Below are 18,693 nucleotides of genomic sequence, written 5' to 3'. Positions count from 1 at the left end.
CAAGGGGACATCCTCTTGGGAAAAAGCTGTGACATTCAGGCAGAAAAACAATACCTGGCTACAGATCAAGTTGTTTATTCAGGTATTAATTAAAAAAAAAAAAAAGACTTTCTTCAGCGTGAGTGTAGTGTAAGTGTAGAGTATTTTTCTCATGCCGTGTGAACAACAAATTAATAATTTCTTTTACTTTTTGATTTGACAAAAAATCATTCTAAAACTTTAATTCCAACATGTAACCAGATTGATGTTTTGGAACACAAAGTTTTAAAAGCAATTTACTGAAAACTTTCATATACTAATGAGTTAATATGTAAACTGTTTGCACAAGGAAAAGCAGCAGCACAGGCCTGTGTAAATGAACTTTGCACCCATTTCCAATAAATCTTTATTGTTGTCATTATCGTATTTAAATGATAATCATTCCTCCAGCAGTCACCACAAAGAGCAACTTGCTGTAAAAAAAAAAGGGTTTGTTTTTTTATTGTGTTTGTCATCTAAGTTGACACTGAATTCACACATTAAAACAGCTACAGGTGTTAATGCCTAGACGTTTGTCTGGTGCATGTCATAGTATTACACAGAATAATTTCTTCTCTCGAAATGGGTTTTCAGAGGAAGGCACTGGTGTCACCAGGGGGTCCTCTTTGGCGTGAGCTTCACAGTAGGCCATCAAATCAGCTGCTGCTTTAGATACCTGTACAAAAAGGCTGCGTTAAAGTGCATCTGTGGGTCAAGGAGGGGAGGATAAGAGGATAAAAAAATCATACTTAATCATATTTATTTATTTTTACCATTGATTAATGAAAACCCAAAGCACACCTGACTTCCTTAATTTGATGTATTTCCTCTTAAAACGTGATATCGGTTATGGAGTGGGAGCAAGGTTTTAATTGACTGAAGGGGTCTGATGGTTCAAAAATTGGGATTGTACTAGTTGGAAAGTTTATGTTTCCACACATGATAAGCTACCTGGTAAATATGCAGAGCTTTTCAGAAGGTACAAGTTTAAAAATAGTTAGTTAAAATAGTTTGAAAATAGATGCTCGTCTATGAAAGTAAATTACTTTGAAACATTTATTTAGACTTTAGTTCTCCATATTGAAACACAAGATATGGCATCAATCTAAAGCAATATCTGCTAAACATTTCATTAGTTGCTGGGCTGTGTACTTCAATGATGTGCCGACTCACCATCATCCTCTCTATGTTGACCTCCAGTTTCAATTGTTCTACCGTCTTTCGAGCATCTGCAATCTTGGCCATGTTGTTCGACATCCTGCCCCTTCCCACTAAAGTCAGCCAGCCTGCTGCAAAACGTCAAGTGTTGAGTTTTCAGACAAGAAATTACGGTACACATCCAGGATAAAGAAAACAGGTGGGGGAAAAATTACAAACATGATCACACAGTGCGTGGCAAATTACTGGAGGTATCTCGGCCATGGTTAGTCTGTTTCAATTTGCTTGTTAATTCTGCTCCCTGGGTCTCAGCTGCAAGTGGCACAGGGAGGGTCTCAAAGGAGGAGGGCAGGGGAGGGGAGGCAGAGCAGCCCTCCCCATGGGGTGGCATCCACCAGCTGAGAATGTAAATACACCTAACATTAACATTAACTTGTTGCTCTTGCACAGTATGTTGGTCATAAACTGCAGATGTGGAGCTGCTATGAGTGCTATCTTCCCACTGCTATTATGTTGCTCAGTTGCAGGCATAGACTGATGCAAGAGATTCATCCCGCTGAGCCTCTTAGAGGGCAGTACATGAAAAGCATCATTAGTCAACAGCCTTAATTTATTTGTCAGGATCTGTGAGTTTGAAATTCATTCGTCAGTTCTATCGATACGAATCATTTCTACATACCAATGGACTTCAAACTTGTAAAATATGCTGCAAATACATGCACACATGCAGAGATAATGTAAAGACATATGATGATGATATAAGATGTTTCCAGGCATCTGTACAAAAGTAGATTTTTTTTTAAAATTGTGAAGTTTCTCAAGATTTATCCTAACTCATAATAATTCACAATATCACTCACCACTGGACCGACAGCACCGGTTGGGCTCCCGGAATGAAAGTCCACTTGTCTTCAATAGGGTCCTCCACACCAACTTACAGTAACAAGTGAAGTGATATTAATGGCAAAGATGAGGAGGGAGGCTTCAGTAGGTTCCCTCCTTCAAATAATTAGCTCTGGTTCTGCCCCCAGGATGGGCTCAGTGCAGCAGTTAAAGGCAACATGCGGTGTGACCTTCATCTCCTGAGTCTCCATCACTCGCTTACCTGAGATAATGGAGGAGCTTGTGTTCGAAGATGGAACACTAAAATGTCGTTTTTTAAATAAATAAAAAAAGCCTACACACTAATTAGCTTTAAATACTTAATAGTGTATTAAATGTAGAGAAATGTTTGTCATAACCGACAACAACTTGCAAAGGCATTAGACTGTTATGAAGAAGCTCTCGAGAGAATAGGCAATGTTGTTTTTCATGACTATAATTAATTTTCTGGTTTGGAATTAATCCTTAGGCAAACATCAGATCTTTGAAACTTAGATATGCATGTATCAAGGGCATTCATTATAGGCTCAATGGGATTGTTTCATCCTAAGAGCACCACATAATGAATAGGCAGTATTTATAACAATTTTATTACTATGTTTATTGTGTGGCACAGCTGGATGTTAGAATTAAAAAAAAAAGTCCTCATCACTGCTTTGAGCAGTTAGATAAAAATGCTCCTCATGCCTGTACAAAAAGAGTGAAAAAGAGCAGATTTTGGACGGTTTAATAGGCTCAGTCTCTACAAAGGGACAGACATATGTTGAACATCAACAAGGTGTGTTCTGATACAGAAAGGAAAATAATCTTTGGCTATATTTCTTCTTTTCTGTCGTGTTGTACTTCATGTGTTTCAGGTTTTAGCTGTAGGCCAAATGAAACCTGTGAGTGTTTCTCTGACAAAGTTAAATTGAGCATTGTGAGTATTATGCAGTTTTACAGTATATCAATAGTAAGCACTCTAAAGGTACAATAAACAGATAATATGCTAATGTCTTTCAAGAGGGTGTGTGTGGTAGAAACAATGAAAGTCTTATCAAGCTCCAAACAAATATTTCAAGAGTCTAATTCTTTCCTTAAAAACATACACAAGAACAGCAATAGTAAGCTTGCAAGGTAAGTTACTGAGTTTCTGTCGAGGTGTGAGTTTTACAACAGTATTACAGTATTTGTCTCATGGTGAAGCTATCTATCATCTACAAGGCTGCCAGTCTTTCCTGTAGAGCTGACAGTTAGTCCACACGCTAGCAGGGGGCAAAGTAGCAGTGTTATTGAGTTAAATGTCAAGTGCCTCATTAACATTTGTTTCCCTGTTGTAATTGGCCTCTTTCTGAGGAAGATACGGGACCATATGACCCCTGTCACCAAGGGCCCAAAAGTATCATTTTATATGTGTTGTGTTGCATATTTCCAGCAGGGAATGTTCAGATTTTGTTGTTCTCCTTAGGAAGAACTTAATATTGTTGCCTGTTCTTGACAAATATAAACTCTAATCATCCAGCCAACCAGCAGCATATGTAACAACATATATGCTGCATAGCATAACAACTAACATCATTTTTGACAGACGCTACATCATAGGATCAGTGAAACCAGAGAGAAGGGAGAGAAGGGTAGCGTGTCCACCTATCTCATCAACACTAGAGTTACAAAGTGTATAGCAACTGACAAACATACAGTATATTTGAATAGCTGCAGGATCAAAAATATGCTGTACATATTTTAATGATTATGTAGGGAGCTTAGGCCTAGCTCCTCATCTCCTTGTCAACTGCAAATTGTCTTCATGAAATTCAGCTCCGGTCTGTCTGCTCACAGTGGGTATCTCTCACAGAGATACTTGAGATGGTTCATGTTTTTCAGTCTGCTTTACCCAAAACAGTTCTACCGAACAATGGTTTTGTAATGGCTTTTATTTTCATTTGTAACATTAACTGAAGGAAATTTGACTGTAAGCAAGAGAAAGCAAGAGATCATAAAGGTTTACTGCTTTATTAGTAGATCTACATAAAACAACAGTGGTGTAAGCAGAACTTTTAAAGAAGAACTATCTATTTTGGCATAATTCTTGTGTAGCCCTTTGGCTACACATGAAATTATATTGTGGGATTACATAACAGAAAAGAGAAGGCACCTCTACAACAGTTGTAGTGTCCCAATTTCATAAAACTGTAAAGGTGGCAAATGTAGACATATTTCATACTGAGACAACATTTAAAGCTAAGCCAAAGCTATTCATGTCAAAACAACCCAGAGAGCCTGGTTCACCTGGATGTCGTGGTTGATTATTTTTTTTTTGCCACATTATACTGGTCACAAACCAGTTTTTCTAGTCTGTGTGACAGACTCACCAGCATTGTTTAAACAGAATTTACAGGTGGTTACTGGAAATACTGTTATCTTCATTTTGCATTCTTTGTGACTTGGGAAAGTCCTTTCATAATGAAAAACGAAGAATTTCGTTATTAAAGGTAAAAAACTGAAATAAATGTGCTTTTAACGGTTTTGTAACTTATTATGACGCAGTGATAAGAAAGTAAACGGCACTTAATTTCATTTCTTTGTTTGAGTTGTTTGGCCTTTTAAATATTCAATATAATGCATTTTACATGTAACTGGCTGTAGTTAATTTATAATACCCACACACCAATTGTTGTATAATTTTTCTGCATGTAATGTAATAATACTAGATGTGAATTATAACTTAGTTGTTCAGTAAACAACTGAAGTATTCACAGAAGTTGTCCGGTTTTTTCACTCAGCTGTTTTAGCCTAACCACAAAAGTGACATCAAATACTCTCTAGGGTAAAAAAAAAAAAAAAAAAAAAAAAGGTCTGTACTATTACCGTTATTTCTGTTCTACAGCCACAAGAAAAAGGGCCGTGTTTGCATGAAACTCAAATACAAGCTAAGTTAGCTAAGTTAAGAATATTCAACAGCACCCAGGGTTGTACCATCTTTACTGTGGTGGTGGGCGTGTACGAACAGTTCGCTGCTAGCTACAGTGATAAATAACTAGTGACTGCATTAAGCTAAATTTTCTCGTCTGGCTGTTACCTGGTAGCATAGACTCTGTTGAGGTTAACGCCAAATCAAACCATTTTTGCGACTCTTAAACAAAGAAAGCCCTATATAGCATTCGAGGTAGCTAGTTAATCCTTAAGTTATCAAAGACACATAAGACTGTGACTTTAACGGACAACGGTGATTCGGCGTGCTAGCTAAAAAGAAAAATCCCGAAAGCCTCAACATCCTTAACGTAACATTCACTGATGTTAACGTCCATCTTCTTATGTCTAGCCATCGTTTAAGGAACTCGCCAGCGTGATTAATTGCTGGGTTTTTAACTACCAAGATGTATGAGATGTCGGGATGACAGTAAGATGGCAAACGGGGTTGGAAGTGAGTAACATCGGTGCATAGCGAATGTCATGACATGCTATCCGTTAGCGCTTAGTGTGTCGTACTGTCGGTGTTACCACCACTAACTTCCTGCGTGGCAGCCTCCGGTGCCTGCAGGGGAGCCTGCAAGGATTAAACGCTGTTATCACGAGTTGACCGCTCCGTTTACCCAAGTGTTGGTGGTTACTGTTTACCACCAGCAGTATAAACGAAATGCTTTTTGTGTGCTGATTCCAGGCATTTATGTTTCCATTGCTGGCACGGTGGGCAGCTTTAGGTGGCATAAAACTGAAGCTTCAAGTGATTAACAATACTGTCGATACCGGGACTGAAAACGGTGGCAGGCAATCAGTTGAACATGCATGACATATAGGCGTTTTATGTAACTATAAGTATATGCCATTTTTTTGTCCATCTTCCACCACATCTGTAGAACACAAGCTGCTTATCATTGGACCAACAGAGCCATGGTCAGTGAGGGAGAAGCTGTGTTTGGCCACATCTGTCATGAAGAGTGGAGACCAGAACTGGTATTGTATTCTCTTCCATTTTTGCCACTTTAGTCTAAAGCCGGCAAAAATAATTCTTTGTTGTGTGCAAAATTTGAAGTGTCATAGGTCTATGATATAGTCATATGCAATCATTTTTTAGTTTGAACATGTATGAATATACTGAAATTGTCAGACGTCACAATCTATATGGCAGTGTATAAAAAGTATGTTTGTATTAACCCTATGATGGACTGGCATACTGTCCACTGAGATTTTGCATGAAATTACAAATAAAAAAAAAAGACAAAAAAGATTTAGAGGAATTTAGACTGGGAATAAAAAAATGGTTTTAAGACTATAATAAACCAGGACAACAGCAGTAGGCTGCTGTGGATTATTTAATGTGTGTTTCTTCTTGGGTCATCTTACAACATTTCTTCATCCAAACAGGGTATCTGTCAGTCGAGCCATCAAACCATTTGCAGAACCTGGGCGACCACCTGACTGGTTCTCTCAAAAGGTATGACAAAATCCGAGCTCACTCAACTGCAGAACACAAGGACCAAATTCACAGTCATTGCAGTAGGTTGCCACATTATTATTTTGTCCTGTTGTCCTTGATTCTCCTTTGGCTCCTCACAGCACTGTGCCTCCAAGTACTCTGAACTCCTGGAAACAACAGAAGCCCCAAAGTGAGCACATAAGTGAATCTTACCCCAAGCAGTCTTTGCAAGCCAAAATAGATTAAATAGCTTTATACTGTTTGACACATGCATTAACAGTTTATGCCAGGTAACGATGCCTTAAACTAATAATGCCTTTGTCTGTAACCTCAGGAGGAAGCGTGGTGAGAAAGGTGAATTGGTGGAGACAGTGGAGGATGTGATAGTACGCAGGTTGACAGCCGAGAGGATCGATGAACTAAAAAAGTTGATCAAAGAAACACAGGAGAAGCACAGGTATACAAGCATAGCTTTTAAAAGAATGAATACGTCACCATCATTGTGAAAACATACAAAAAAAGTAGTTGCATTATAAACCGCAGTCAGTGAGATTGGTTGATGGGGTGCTGTTTTCATAGGAAGCTGAAGAGAGAGGCTGAACTGATTCACGCAGGACATCTAGATTCCAAACTAGAAGAGTTATGGGAAGAGATTCTGCAGTAAGAAGCAACAAACTTTCTTTCTGACCTGTTTACAAAATGATACAGCTAATCGGTTTTTTCCTTTGTAAAGCTTAGACATTAGTTTCTCTCTAATAATGTGCAAAATTAAATGATCTCATGTGTGTCTGTCAGGAAGAAGAAACTGCAGGATGATGAAGCAGAGTTAAAAAGAAAAAACACAGATGCTGCTTATCAGGGTATTTCCTTCGCTTTTAAGGGGTATTTTGGGGGGGAAATACAGAATTATGCTCCAGTTAAGTGTGAAGTAAGTAAAATAGTTCATTTGAAGTGTTGATCTACAATGTGTTGGCCTGCTTGCTGCAGACATTATCCTTTATCTACCCTCAGTTGAAAGTAGCTTTTGCTATATTACTGTTAAAAAATGTACTTGATAAAAATTGCACAGGAAAAATAACTAGTTGAGGAGCCGAACATCAGCTTTTGTGTGACTGATAAGAACCTCCTCTCTTGGCTGCCCCTCCCTCCTCCAGCCAGACAGGTGGCAAAGAGCACACCTAAGCGAGTGCCCGGTGTCACCATGCATTCGCCGTCAGGCTGTAGCTCCCCAAGCCAGGAGTTCTCACCAGGTGACCCACTCGAGAGCTTGACACTGGATCTTGCATCCACAAAGAATGTAAGTCTCTGAAGGTTCAAAAGTATTGAAGCTCTGCCCTACTTTTCAACAATCATACCTCCTCTTGGAACATTTAAAAACAAAAAGTTTGTTGGTATTTTTAGTGGGTGTAATGCTTATGTTAGGAATTGGTATTTCTGTAACTATTAATTATCCCTCGGAGAGGGATCGAATATTTCTGACCAATCCCTGGGAGGAGGCAGAAACACATTATAGATACTTAACAGAATTGATTACAGGTTAATCTATGAAAGCATTCCTGGTATGTTATGGCAGTATGACATCAGGCTTCCCTCCTTCTGTATCTAGGCTTCAGGATCAGCCAGGTTAATGACATTTGCTGAATCTACTGAACTTGGAAATGACGACATCAGCAACGGGTCCCTTCTGGATGACCCCGCCCAAAAGAAACTCCTGTGCCAGAAAGCCACACCACCACCATCTCCACTCCTGTCCGAGTTACTGAAGAAAGGCAGTATCTTGGCATCAAATTCCAGACTGGTATGTTGAGAGGAATTACTGTATTATGCCAACAGTTCCAATCTCTGTAATTAATATGTTCAAGTCTGCAGGGGCATCCCATCTTCATCTCATCATTCGTAGAGTTGCTGTGCATTTGGGAAATATTTAATCATTATGTCTTCCAGTCTGTTTCGTGGTTTTGGTAGCTGTAGTGTGTTTTTCCAGTGGTATTGAGATTTTAGTCATGCAAATGTATTTTCATTTGGAACAAAGAAATATTGTTGGATTTTTTAACACCCAGCTTGTTTTCACCCGGGACATCTAAGTGTTTGGATATTTTAGATTTACTCAAGCTCTGTAAAGTTGGATGGGGTACACATTTGTGTAGCTGTCTTCAGTCGAATCCTCTCCATTTTGAAAGGAGTTCAGGTGTTGTCTTAGGCTGTGCTACACAAGGTCATTCATATTTCTGTTTGTAGCCATTGCAGTGTTCAGAATATGCTCGATTGTACTTCTGTCTTTGGTCGTAAGTAGTCTGAAGCCTATCCTTTACAAGTTTCCTGTGTTTGGAAACAGGAGTTGTTGCTATTCCCTTGACACAGTGCATTCAGTCAGGAAACAATTTTGCCTCGCTTTCTCGAAACGAGTTGAAGAAAAAAAAGTACCATTTGACAGTTAACGTATCACTAAATATAATTAATTTTACTGCTAAATGTTTTTCCTCTCAGTTTCTCAGGCTATTTCTTGGCAAACTGAGGGTAGCTGGCTTTTGCTACCTGGTTTGCTTCCTCTTGTACCTCAAGGCCTTTTGTCATATGTCATCAGTGGTTCCTGTATGGCATGATTTTCCATTGCAGCCGAGGAGTTGTCATTCAATCAGTCCCTGACCAAGGTTCCTCTTGAATGGTTGCTGACAGTTACCTCCTGGTATTCTCTGGCTTGTTTCTTTTTTTTTCTTTTTTATTTGATGAAACCTACTATGCTCTTGTGAAATCCCAACAAGTCAGAATAAGTGTATCCTTTACTAGATCTTTGTCTCCTCACATTCCTCTGGAAATGTTTTTGTTCTGACTTGCAATGCTGTCTGTAGGGCCTGCTGTATAGACATACATACAGGGATTCCAGTCAAATTGCAGAAATAACAAAATATTCAGACATTTAGTTTTAGATTTGCGTTATTTATAAAATAATGCAGTGTACATACAAAATTCACTTTGACATACTGTAATGGATCACCATGTGAGAATCAGCAACAAAATTTCTGATTTTTTTTTTAATACAGACTGGATGAATAATAATACTGGATGTGCACTTTATGTGCAAGAAAACACACAAAATACATGTAAAACGTTTGACATGCTTGAATGTGTATATATCCCAGATAGGTGAGGGTGATGTGTCCACGGGTAATATGACCGCAGCACATGACTTGCAGCTGGCGTCGCCTAGTCAGCCTCTCTCTCAGGCAACAGGTACAGATCCTGTGTGATTTTTAATCATTATTGATAATGATTTGAGTTATGCATGCTTGTTTTTTTTTCAACACTGAATCACAGTGTATACAGTTCCTTTCCTTGGTACTAATCAAAGGAAATTTCATGTTAAAGTGAAAACAAATGTCTCAGAAAATACTCGCATAAGATAATAATCTTGTGCATAAGATTTCATTCCAGTAAAGACAGTATTTAGTAGAGTCTTCTTTGGCACAAAAAAGTTCAAGAGGATTCAATACAATTCATAAGAATTCTATCTTTATTGTAGGAACATGTGTTAAATTTTTAATTTTACTCCTTCAATCCTAAATGTATGTATGCTTTCTATATAAGCATGCTACTGTTGTCTAAACTGTTCGCTCATACATTGGCTAGCTGAAAGCCTACGCTGCTTTGTCTGCACTCTCCAGGATGTGTGTTAATGTGTCGGTATGAATGTTTGCATGGCAGGTGCCCCGATGTTGTCTCGTCTCCTGGAAGCAGGTCCCACCCAGTTTTCTGCCCCATTAGGTTTCATGGTCAGTGCAGACTCAGCCTCCAGTGCTCCGCTCTCTACTGCCATTCCCCTTCATGTTGACTCTACTGCCTCAGCCATTACAGGTCTGTCCACTTTGACCCATATCCAAACCACTCAGTGCTCAATCCACAGGCTAAACCTCTCCACATCACTGATGTTATCTGCTTTGTAGATGCAGAATGCAATTTCAGACCTTGTTTGTTTGCCATTTCCTCTAAAGGTAGGAAATATGTAATATAATGTTTTAGCTATAACTATTAGAGATCAAATTGCTGTGTAATGTCAGAAAAGTGGCACAAGCATGAGAAACTATGTGTCTTCTGTTACGAATATTCCCAAACTCCAGCTATTTTTACACAATTTCATACATCAGAGGGATGTGAATACATACTTGTGATACTTAATAACTGAAGTATACTAACACCTTTTGTGAATATTTAATGAACTAAAGGATACAGATATATGTTTACCGAGGTAAAACCAAACCAGAGTACAAATTGGTTGTGGTTAAAATTTAAACCAAAGCTAATGATAATACTTGAGCTGAGTAAGCTGTGAAATAGATATTAAAAAAACAATTGCTTTTACAAACTGCTACAATTACTAGTTAAAAACTGTATCTCGAAAAAAAAGTGGAACAGTTGTTGTATGTGTGCAGAGGTGGATACGATGGCTCTGTCTCTCTCTGCAGAGGATAAGGTGTCAGGGCTCAGTGTGGAGGATGTGACTGTGTCCTACATTGGAGATGAGCTGGACCTGAAGACGGTGGGGGACATTATCGCCATCATCGAAGACAAGGTGCAAAAGGGCGAGAAGTACTATAGATTTTCACAGCACAGAGATCAGTTGTGGATAAACTAAACATTTATGACACCCGTTTGGGGTTTTACATGAATTAAATTCTTTTCCAATCTGACTATTTTCATTTTGGTCATTAATCTAGTGAGTTGTGACAACAGTTCACTCACCAACATCACTGCTGAGATTTGGTGACATGGTGATCTCTAAAAGTACGACCCATGTTTTGAGAAAAAAAAAAAAAAGTATTCTTTGAGATGCAGAGTCATATCTCTTCTTCCACAGGCAGATGATGCAGCAGAGGCTTTCGATGCAGCTGCAGTGGAGGCTGCTCTGTCCCTGTGTGAGGAGAATGGCCATGCTCTGTCTGGTGCCTGGGAGGCTGGGCCTTTCCAGCCCCACGACTCTCACCCCACACTCCCCACAGGGGTCCCACAGTCCTCATCGCTACGCTGTAGCATGGAGAGGAAGACAGAAGTGTTAGAAGTTCAAGATGAGACTTCAAACACACTCTCCTCTCTGTGCAACAGTCAAGATAACTGTCTTGCAGCATTCCCCATGGGACTAAGGAGCGTTCCCCGTACCTCCTCATCCCCATATAACTCAAAGAGTTTGGAGCACTGCCACACTGGAGCACCTTCACGGCCTGAGGCGGTGAGAGAGACTGGAGAGGTGGTGCACTCGAAAAGACAAATTTCATTGGATGTCACCATAAAATGCGAGAGTGAGCAGTGGGCACAGCAAAGATCTAATAAATCCCATGGAGGTATGCACACCCATGCATAAATATCATAATTCACTTGCTTCATAATGTGCAGTTTACGTGCAATTATACATTTTTACACAACAGTTCCCTTCTTATTATTCATCCTTACTATCTTGGCAGACTCGTTATTAGAAGATATCCCACTGAGAGAAAGGCATCACAAGGTAAAGCACCCAACAAGGACAGAGCAAACATGATGCTTGTAATTGCTGTACTGAAATGCTGGGAGCATAGCTCCACAGTATTCCTGTACTGTAAGCTTTGTTTGAGTCTCTCTGCATTTTTCTCCATCTTTGTAGGAGATGAAGGCAGAGAATGGAATAAGTGTTGTGCGAAGAGAGAATGCTTCAGGGACCAAAGTGGACAATGAAGTCAACAGGCCAGAAGTGTGTGGAGAAGAGGAGGGTGATGGGGTGGAGGGATTCTTTTCAGAGCCAGATGGTGAGATGGAGCTAGAACCTGCGGCCAGTGAGAGTGAGGATGGATACAGCCTCCACACGGCTTCCTCGTCTCTGCAGCTCCATACAACCGCAGACTCCATCCCCAGCAGCCCTGCCTCATCGCAGTTGTGAGTGAAAACACATTCAGGCGCACACAGCATGGTAACAAACTGTCACTTGTGAGAGATGGTGCTAATGATGTTTGTTGTTAATGATGATGTTGTTTTTCATTTCTGTCAACTAGTAACATGAATTTCTCACTGTGTCATGCTGCAGGTTAGGCTCTGCTTGATAATACTTTCCTTATGACCTTTCGGTTTGTACTTCAATCCTTTCTACATTCTGTTATTGTGCAGTTCTGTGTGCAGTGAGGACCTGGAGGCACTACAGGCTCACAAGATCTGGAAGAAAGCCATTATGCTGGTGTGGCGTGCAGCGGCCAATCACAGGTCAGAATATGACTCGTAACAGTAACACTAGCCACTGATGCGCAGCCTTTCATATACTTTCATTTTTTAATTCTTTGTATCAGTACTGAAACATGTTATTTATGTCAACCTGTTGTAGGTATGCAAATGTCTTCCTACAGCCAGTAACAGATGAAATTGCACCTGGATATCACAGTATAGTGCACAGGTAAGCACAGGATATTTTTGTTATGGTCATATTTTATGGCTATTTGCCTTTCACTAACCGTTTTTATAGTGGTTGCTAGTCATATTCATCTCACATCACAAAAATATCAACTTTTCAGACACTAAGGCCAAATTTTGCTGGATGACTCTGGATTATTGACATTCACCAATCAGAAGCCCTCATCAGCACCTTCGATCACACAGACTGTACCGTCTTATCACCCTAACCCCCTCTCTGTCTGTCTCCTCTACAGGCCCATGGACTTGGCCACCATAAAAAAGAACATTGAGACTGGTTTGATACGGACCACCGCTGAGTTCCAGAGGGACATCATGCTGATGTTTCAGAACGCAGTCATGTACAACAGCCTGGATCACGACGTGTACCACATGGCTCTCGAGATGCAGCGTGATGTCCTGGAGCAGATTCAGCAGTTTCTAGCTACCCAGCTCATCATGGAAACTTCAGAGTCTGGTATCAGCGCCAAGAGTCTGAGGGGCCGTGAGAGCACACGCAAACAGGACTCCACTGACAAGGTGCTTCACTAGAATTTTGACAAAAGCAGAGTACAGAAGAAGAGACAAGGGTGAGACAACAGGCTGACTTAAAGGTAGAAGAAAGTGATGCTAAACTAGATCTGCTGGCCATTTTCCAAAGCATGACATTAGTTTTTAGAATAATATCCTTTCAGGTAGCCATTGGTTTTGTATGCTATGAAAAGAGCTAAAACCCTATGAGGTTTGATGCCAAGATTTGAAACCTTTCTGTGGTAGATAATCTGTCAGTTTTTTTTCCTGCTAGAATCCGCCAATTTCCCAGGCTTTTCCACAATGTCCACAGGTCCATTATTGTTCTTCTAATGGCTTTGACTTTTCAGACATCAGTTAAGTATTTGAAGACATTACTGTAGAAAGCTAACTGGAAAAAGACAAGACGGTGCTCTGTGTGTATTTTAAACAAGTTTCAGCCAGTGGTTGACTGGAAAGCAAGAATTCTATTTTAAAACATACTGTATGTTATGCTTTGGAAAATGGTAGGCATTAATGTAATAATGCAATAATGTTAAGAACATTACTGACAACTATTTACCAAAGCATACAGGAAGTATATTCTACCTTCAAGAAAGCTATTTTTTTCGATTAATTTCACATCAGTATGAAAATGAACCTGCAGTTAAATGTCCTGATGATTACATTTAATATTTAGTCACCTCTATGTTTTTTTTCCACACATTATTTTTGCATGATAATGAGTCTGAGTGAAGAACTGCTAATGTTGATGTTGGTTTTGCTGGAACAGAAACATAGAGCATATTTTCAAAACACCTACATAACCATACCTCAACTAGAATGGCACTAGACTACTATGGCAGTAGAGTGTCATACTTCCACCAAGGCCAAATTTTGACAATTATGTCAAAAAAAAAACAACTTTATCTCACAATGTTAAAGAAAGTGATAATAGGATTCACACCAAACTTTAATGGGCTCTTCCCTGGCCCATGTCCCATCCCTCCATCAAGTTTGGTGCAAATCAGTTCAGTACTTTTTGCGTGATCCTGCTGACAAATAAACCAACAAACAAGCAGACATGGGTGAAAACATAACCTCCTTGGCGGAGATAATAATGTAACTTTGACAAAACAAAATAAGGCTAAGTGAATATTTAAATTTTTTACACATTCTGTAGACCATCCTGATAAAAATTCTTTGCCGAAAGCTGGTGAAGTAGTAACAGCATACTCCTCAATACTTTGATGACAAATTACCTATCTGAAGCAGATTTTCATAGTGTACTTATGTTAAATAAAACCAGTAGTTGACTGGAAGATAGGAGATGATTGTAAAACTTCATGCTATGCTTTGAAAAATGGTTGACAAAAATATATGTCTGTAGTACATGTTGAATGTACTTAAAGAGCTAAACATACTGACATGTTCCTTAAAAAATAATGTGTATAAGTAGTGCAATTGCAGTGCAGTGAGGAATTAAATAGTAAACAGTTGAAATGTCCACATAGAAATAGGCCCATTTATGGGAAAAAGTGTTCTAATTGCCTTTCTCTTAAAGCTCACTTCAACCTTTCCTTGTGCTGTATATATACTGTGTTGCGTCTTTCTTGGCATTATTTTGCTTCCTCTTGAGACTCCCAATACACTTTTGAGTCACAGCTCTGATGTGGATCATTTTCCTCTTACAGGACACTGTCTCCATGTCTTCTCCTGCCTTCCTCCTTTCTCTTTTTGTAAGTACCCATCCTGCGGCCTTTAAACCTTTCTCTTTCTTGTCTTATTTTCCTGAAGCAAGCAGAATAAAAAACACTGATGTTGTATATATCAACTCAAAGAACAAAACTCATTCATATAGAGCTGAACTCGAATATGATAATTGGCTAAGTCATACAGTATGTGACTTTAATATCTTGAAGCACAACTTGTTAAGTGTTGGTTCAGTCAAATACTTTGAGTGAAGACTAAATGTGGTCTAATAGGTTGTTCTTTCCTGTCTTTGACTGTAGGATGGAGGCACCAGAGGGCGCCGTTGTGCCATAGAAGCTGACCTCAAGATGAAGAAATGAACGTACAGTGTGAAAATTTTGTCTGACACTGTCCCTGAGCTGTAGTGAAAGGTGTGATACCACAAGACTGAACATATTCTCTGTCAGTTGCACAGATTCTCACTCTGCATAATGTGCAGTCTAACCTTTATTTGCACTCTAGATTAAATGGGTAGATTGTAATGTGGAGAAGATCATTTCCTCTGAGACAGCCATACAGACGTGGATTACATATGGTATAATCCCAGATTACAATGGCACATTCACAAAGACTAGGTCAAACCTTCCATAGAAGTAGCTGCAGATCACTTAGCCTGCTCTGAATTTCATCAGGTTATATAACTGAAGATAACAGTTACTCCTAGCCTACAAATGGGCTGAAATGAACCTTACAGAGGGCCTGGTTGAACTCCAGATTAGTGTGCTTGATTTTGATCATATGTAAAACCAGAGGCCAAAGAGATTGATTAATCTAATTTCTGATAGTCTGAGCCCAAAAACTGAATGATCAGGGGGTCACATACTTATTTCAAACAGAAACATTTTCATTGCTGGTATGAAATCATTTGAGTTTTTGTTTTGTTTTTTTTTAGTTTTTTCAATTTTAAAAACTTTCAAATGTTGTGATGAATTGATTTTATCTATGGTACACATCCTGTGAAACAGTACCCCCATGCATACTCTTGTCGTTTTCAGTGTTTTTGTAAAAGTGTCATGTTTAAAAATTTGTTTTGTGGACTTAAAAATGTTAAAACAATAAAACAGTATAAAGAGCCCCCAACCTATTTTGTTAAACTTGGATTTGCAAAAAAAATTTCCACAGTGCCAACTGAAAGCACACCACAGTAGTAACTGCTGCAACCTAACTTGTGTTTAAGAACTGATTTTAAGTGAAAAAAAGGCCTCATCTTCCTTTGGGGAACTTCAGTGGTTGACATTTTATATCCTTTTTTTAAGTATAAAAGTCTGCTTTGCCTAATTTGTGGGACTAATGTTTAAATCAGTGTCACAAGTACGTCAGTGCAGAAGCTTGCAGGTTTTCTCAGGATTGGGTTAAAAAAATCTGTTGAAGCTGCGGTGGCCACATTGACCAAAGCTGTTAAGAGTTATGTTATGTGAGCATTACAAGAGAAATAAGTTATCACTGTTGTGTTTCATATAACTTCTCTGACCTGTTGTTCCATAGTGCTGCCTACACACAGAGGGGACACAGCATCTTCCACCAAGCCGCCACTCTGGTGTAGGACCAATAATAATGAAGGATTTTGCATTTGGGTTCTGTCCAGTCATGTTGATGCTGATCAATAAAACTCATTCATAGCTTTTACTGAAACAGAGCCAACTCATTTACAGGATGCCACCTAATGATGCCTCATTCTTGCTGTTGTCAACTACCACTTTGTCCTCACTCATTTCTTTTGAACTTGCAAATACATTGTGTTCATGTTTCGCTATGACCACTTCCACTGTCTTTGCAAAGTGAAAGGATAAACAGATATTCCTCTACAGTCCAGACCCAAAGTATTATAATGGCTACTACATTAAAGTGCCAAGTCAGAGCATCAATTTGAATAGGTTTACATTATTGAAAGAACTGTGTGGGAGATACCACCCTTTTAACACATAGTGCCCAACTTGCAAGTGTTCAAAAGTAATTGGACACAACCCCACACATGGCTCAGAGTGGAATGAGAGTTGAGTGTTACCGTTTAGATTGAGGTGCATGTGTCTGTCAACATGAGGAGTAAAGAGGTGACCATGCTAGTGAAGAAGACAATAATGAGGCTCAAAAAAGCAAAAATCTATCATAAATCAAAGGTAGTTGGTTTGGCAAAATCAACAGTTGGGTATAATTTAACAAAAACGGGTGCGCTGAGGAAAATAAGAACAGGAAGTCAAGAATGCTCTGCAGGATGTATGTTTACAAGTTTCCTTGTCAAGGATCAATAGAAGACTTCATGACCATAACCTAGATACCCTGGTACCAAAAGAAAAAAAAAGAAAGAAAAAAGGTTGCAAAAAAAAAAAAAAAAAAAAAAAAAAAAAAAAAAACTGGAAAAAAAAAAAAAAAACTAAAAACAAAAAAAAAAAAATCAATCAAAAAAAAAATGATGGAAAGAAGAAAGTGGAAAAAAAAAAAAAAAACGGCCCAAAGTCCACACCTCATCTCATCAAACCATCTGGTTGGTGTAGGTAGCTATGATATGATTTGAGCTCTGACAACAGGCAACAGAATGAGGAGGTAATAAAACATTGGGCCAGGGCAACCACAGAGCTTTTCAGGGTGAAGAGGTAGAATATCCTCGACCAGCCGAGTTAGTCAGCTGATCTAAGTCCGACTGAGCAGCGTCTCACTTGGTGAATACCAGACTAAAGGTAGAGAGACCCAACAAAAAGCAAGAGCTGAAGAAGGCTGCAGTGAAGCTCTGGGAGAGCATCACCAGGGAAGATACAAAGTGTCTGCTGATATCCGTGGGTCGAAGACTTAAAGCAGTCATCGACTGCAAAGGACTTTCCAGAGAGTATTAAATGATTTGATATTTGTTTGACTTCATCTGTATCTGTCCAATTACTTTTGAACCCCAAAACATTGGGCACTAGGTGTTAGAAGGGCTATATCTCCCACACAGTTCTTCCCTACTGAAATTAAAGCTGAGACTTGGCACTTTAATGTAGTTTCCATCATTTTATTTCAAATTGAATGTGCTGAAGCAAGGGGGCCCGAGGAACATAAAATGTGTAACTGTCCCAAGTACAAAAATCCATCCAGACGATTCAAACTGGCATCAACGGAAGTAAAGGTATATTAGTTTGACAGCTCAAATGTTGACTAAGTGCTGTCAAACAGAAAAAGTAAGACACCATCTTAACTTGCACATTTAGTCTGTGAAATAAGTCAGAAGTCTAAGACCAATCCAAATATTTGATATTCACTCTTTGCTGCCTGACAAACCTTGACTGTTATCAGCAGGATCTGCTGACTGGCTTGGAGGTTCCAATAATCACCTTGAAATAAAGAGACACCAAGTCCTTCGTTGACAGCCCAGCTTCACATTGTGATGAGTCGAAATGAACGAAATACCAATTAAACCATTATACCTCAAGCAGGTATGTATAGTTTTATGGTTTTCTAATGATGGTACTGAACAATGATCACTAAATATGTAGTACAGTTTCAAATACTTTACTGATGCCTGTGTCACCTGTAGCTTTCATTTGAAAGGGTCAAACCACCAGGAAATCACAAATGAACCAATCAGACGAGCCAAAATA

The 18,693-nt window shown here is 39.1% G+C and overlaps 2 protein-coding genes across 8 annotated transcripts; one reads left to right on the top strand and one right to left on the bottom strand.

Annotated features, from left to right (window-relative positions):
- Positions 1 to 565: 565 nt before the first annotated feature.
- gng8 (guanine nucleotide binding protein (G protein), gamma 8) lies at positions 566 to 7,740 on the bottom strand. The gene is made up of 3 exons (XM_040151335.1): positions 7,727 to 7,740; positions 1,192 to 1,276; positions 566 to 694 (listed from the first exon to the last, which is right to left on the bottom strand). Exons 1-3 carry the CDS (start codon positions 7,738 to 7,740, stop codon positions 566 to 568), a joined length of 228 nt encoding a protein of 75 aa, XP_040007269.1.
- brd8a (bromodomain containing 8a) lies at positions 4,924 to 16,784 on the top strand. 7 transcript variants are annotated; one of them, XM_040151330.1, is made up of 20 exons: positions 4,924 to 4,971; positions 5,895 to 5,991; positions 6,403 to 6,472; positions 6,595 to 6,644; positions 6,789 to 6,911; positions 7,034 to 7,114; positions 7,250 to 7,314; positions 7,609 to 7,751; positions 8,061 to 8,252; positions 9,595 to 9,685; positions 10,157 to 10,306; positions 10,915 to 11,021; positions 11,307 to 11,787; positions 11,908 to 11,951; positions 12,087 to 12,355; positions 12,584 to 12,676; positions 12,795 to 12,863; positions 13,117 to 13,399; positions 15,064 to 15,108; positions 15,382 to 16,783. In XM_040151330.1, exons 1-20 carry the CDS (start codon positions 4,950 to 4,952, stop codon positions 15,439 to 15,441), a joined length of 2,535 nt encoding a protein of 844 aa, XP_040007264.1. In that variant the 5' UTR covers positions 4,924 to 4,949; the 3' UTR covers positions 15,442 to 16,783. The 7 variants fall into 7 exon arrangements, 6 of the variants coding, with proteins under 6 accessions (XP_040007264.1, XP_040007267.1, XP_040007263.1 ...); XR_005709279.1 differs by lacking the exon at positions 4,924 to 4,971 and adding an exon at positions 5,075 to 5,461 and having other exon boundaries at positions 13,117 to 13,449; positions 15,382 to 15,420; XM_040151333.1 differs by lacking the exon at positions 4,924 to 4,971 and adding an exon at positions 5,075 to 5,203.
- The last annotated feature ends 1,909 nt before the right edge of the window (positions 16,785 to 18,693 follow it).

This window comes from Xiphias gladius, chromosome 17 (assembly GCF_016859285.1).
Source record: "Xiphias gladius isolate SHS-SW01 ecotype Sanya breed wild chromosome 17, ASM1685928v1, whole genome shotgun sequence".
Lineage (NCBI taxonomy): Eukaryota > Metazoa > Chordata > Actinopteri > Istiophoriformes > Xiphiidae > Xiphias > Xiphias gladius.
The sequence above is the reverse complement of the archived record's forward strand: the minus strand, read 5'-3'. Positions and strand labels throughout refer to the sequence as shown.

Bases quoted from the DNA above. Each gene is read 5' to 3' on its own strand.
- gng8 (XM_040151335.1), bottom strand. The intron at 695-1,191 runs GTGAGTCGGCAC...CTTTTTGTACAG, and splicing joins TCAACATAGAGAGGATGATG to GTATCTAAAGCAGCAGCTGA.
- brd8a (XM_040151329.1), top strand. From the start codon at position 5,419: ATGAGATGTCGGGATGACAGTAAGATGGCAAACGGGGTTGGAA. The intron at 7,315-7,608 runs GTATTTCCTTCG...TCCCTCCTCCAG, and splicing joins CACAGATGCTGCTTATCAGG to CCAGACAGGTGGCAAAGAGC. The intron at 9,686-10,156 runs GTACAGATCCTG...TTTGCATGGCAG, and splicing joins GCCTCTCTCTCAGGCAACAG to GTGCCCCGATGTTGTCTCGT.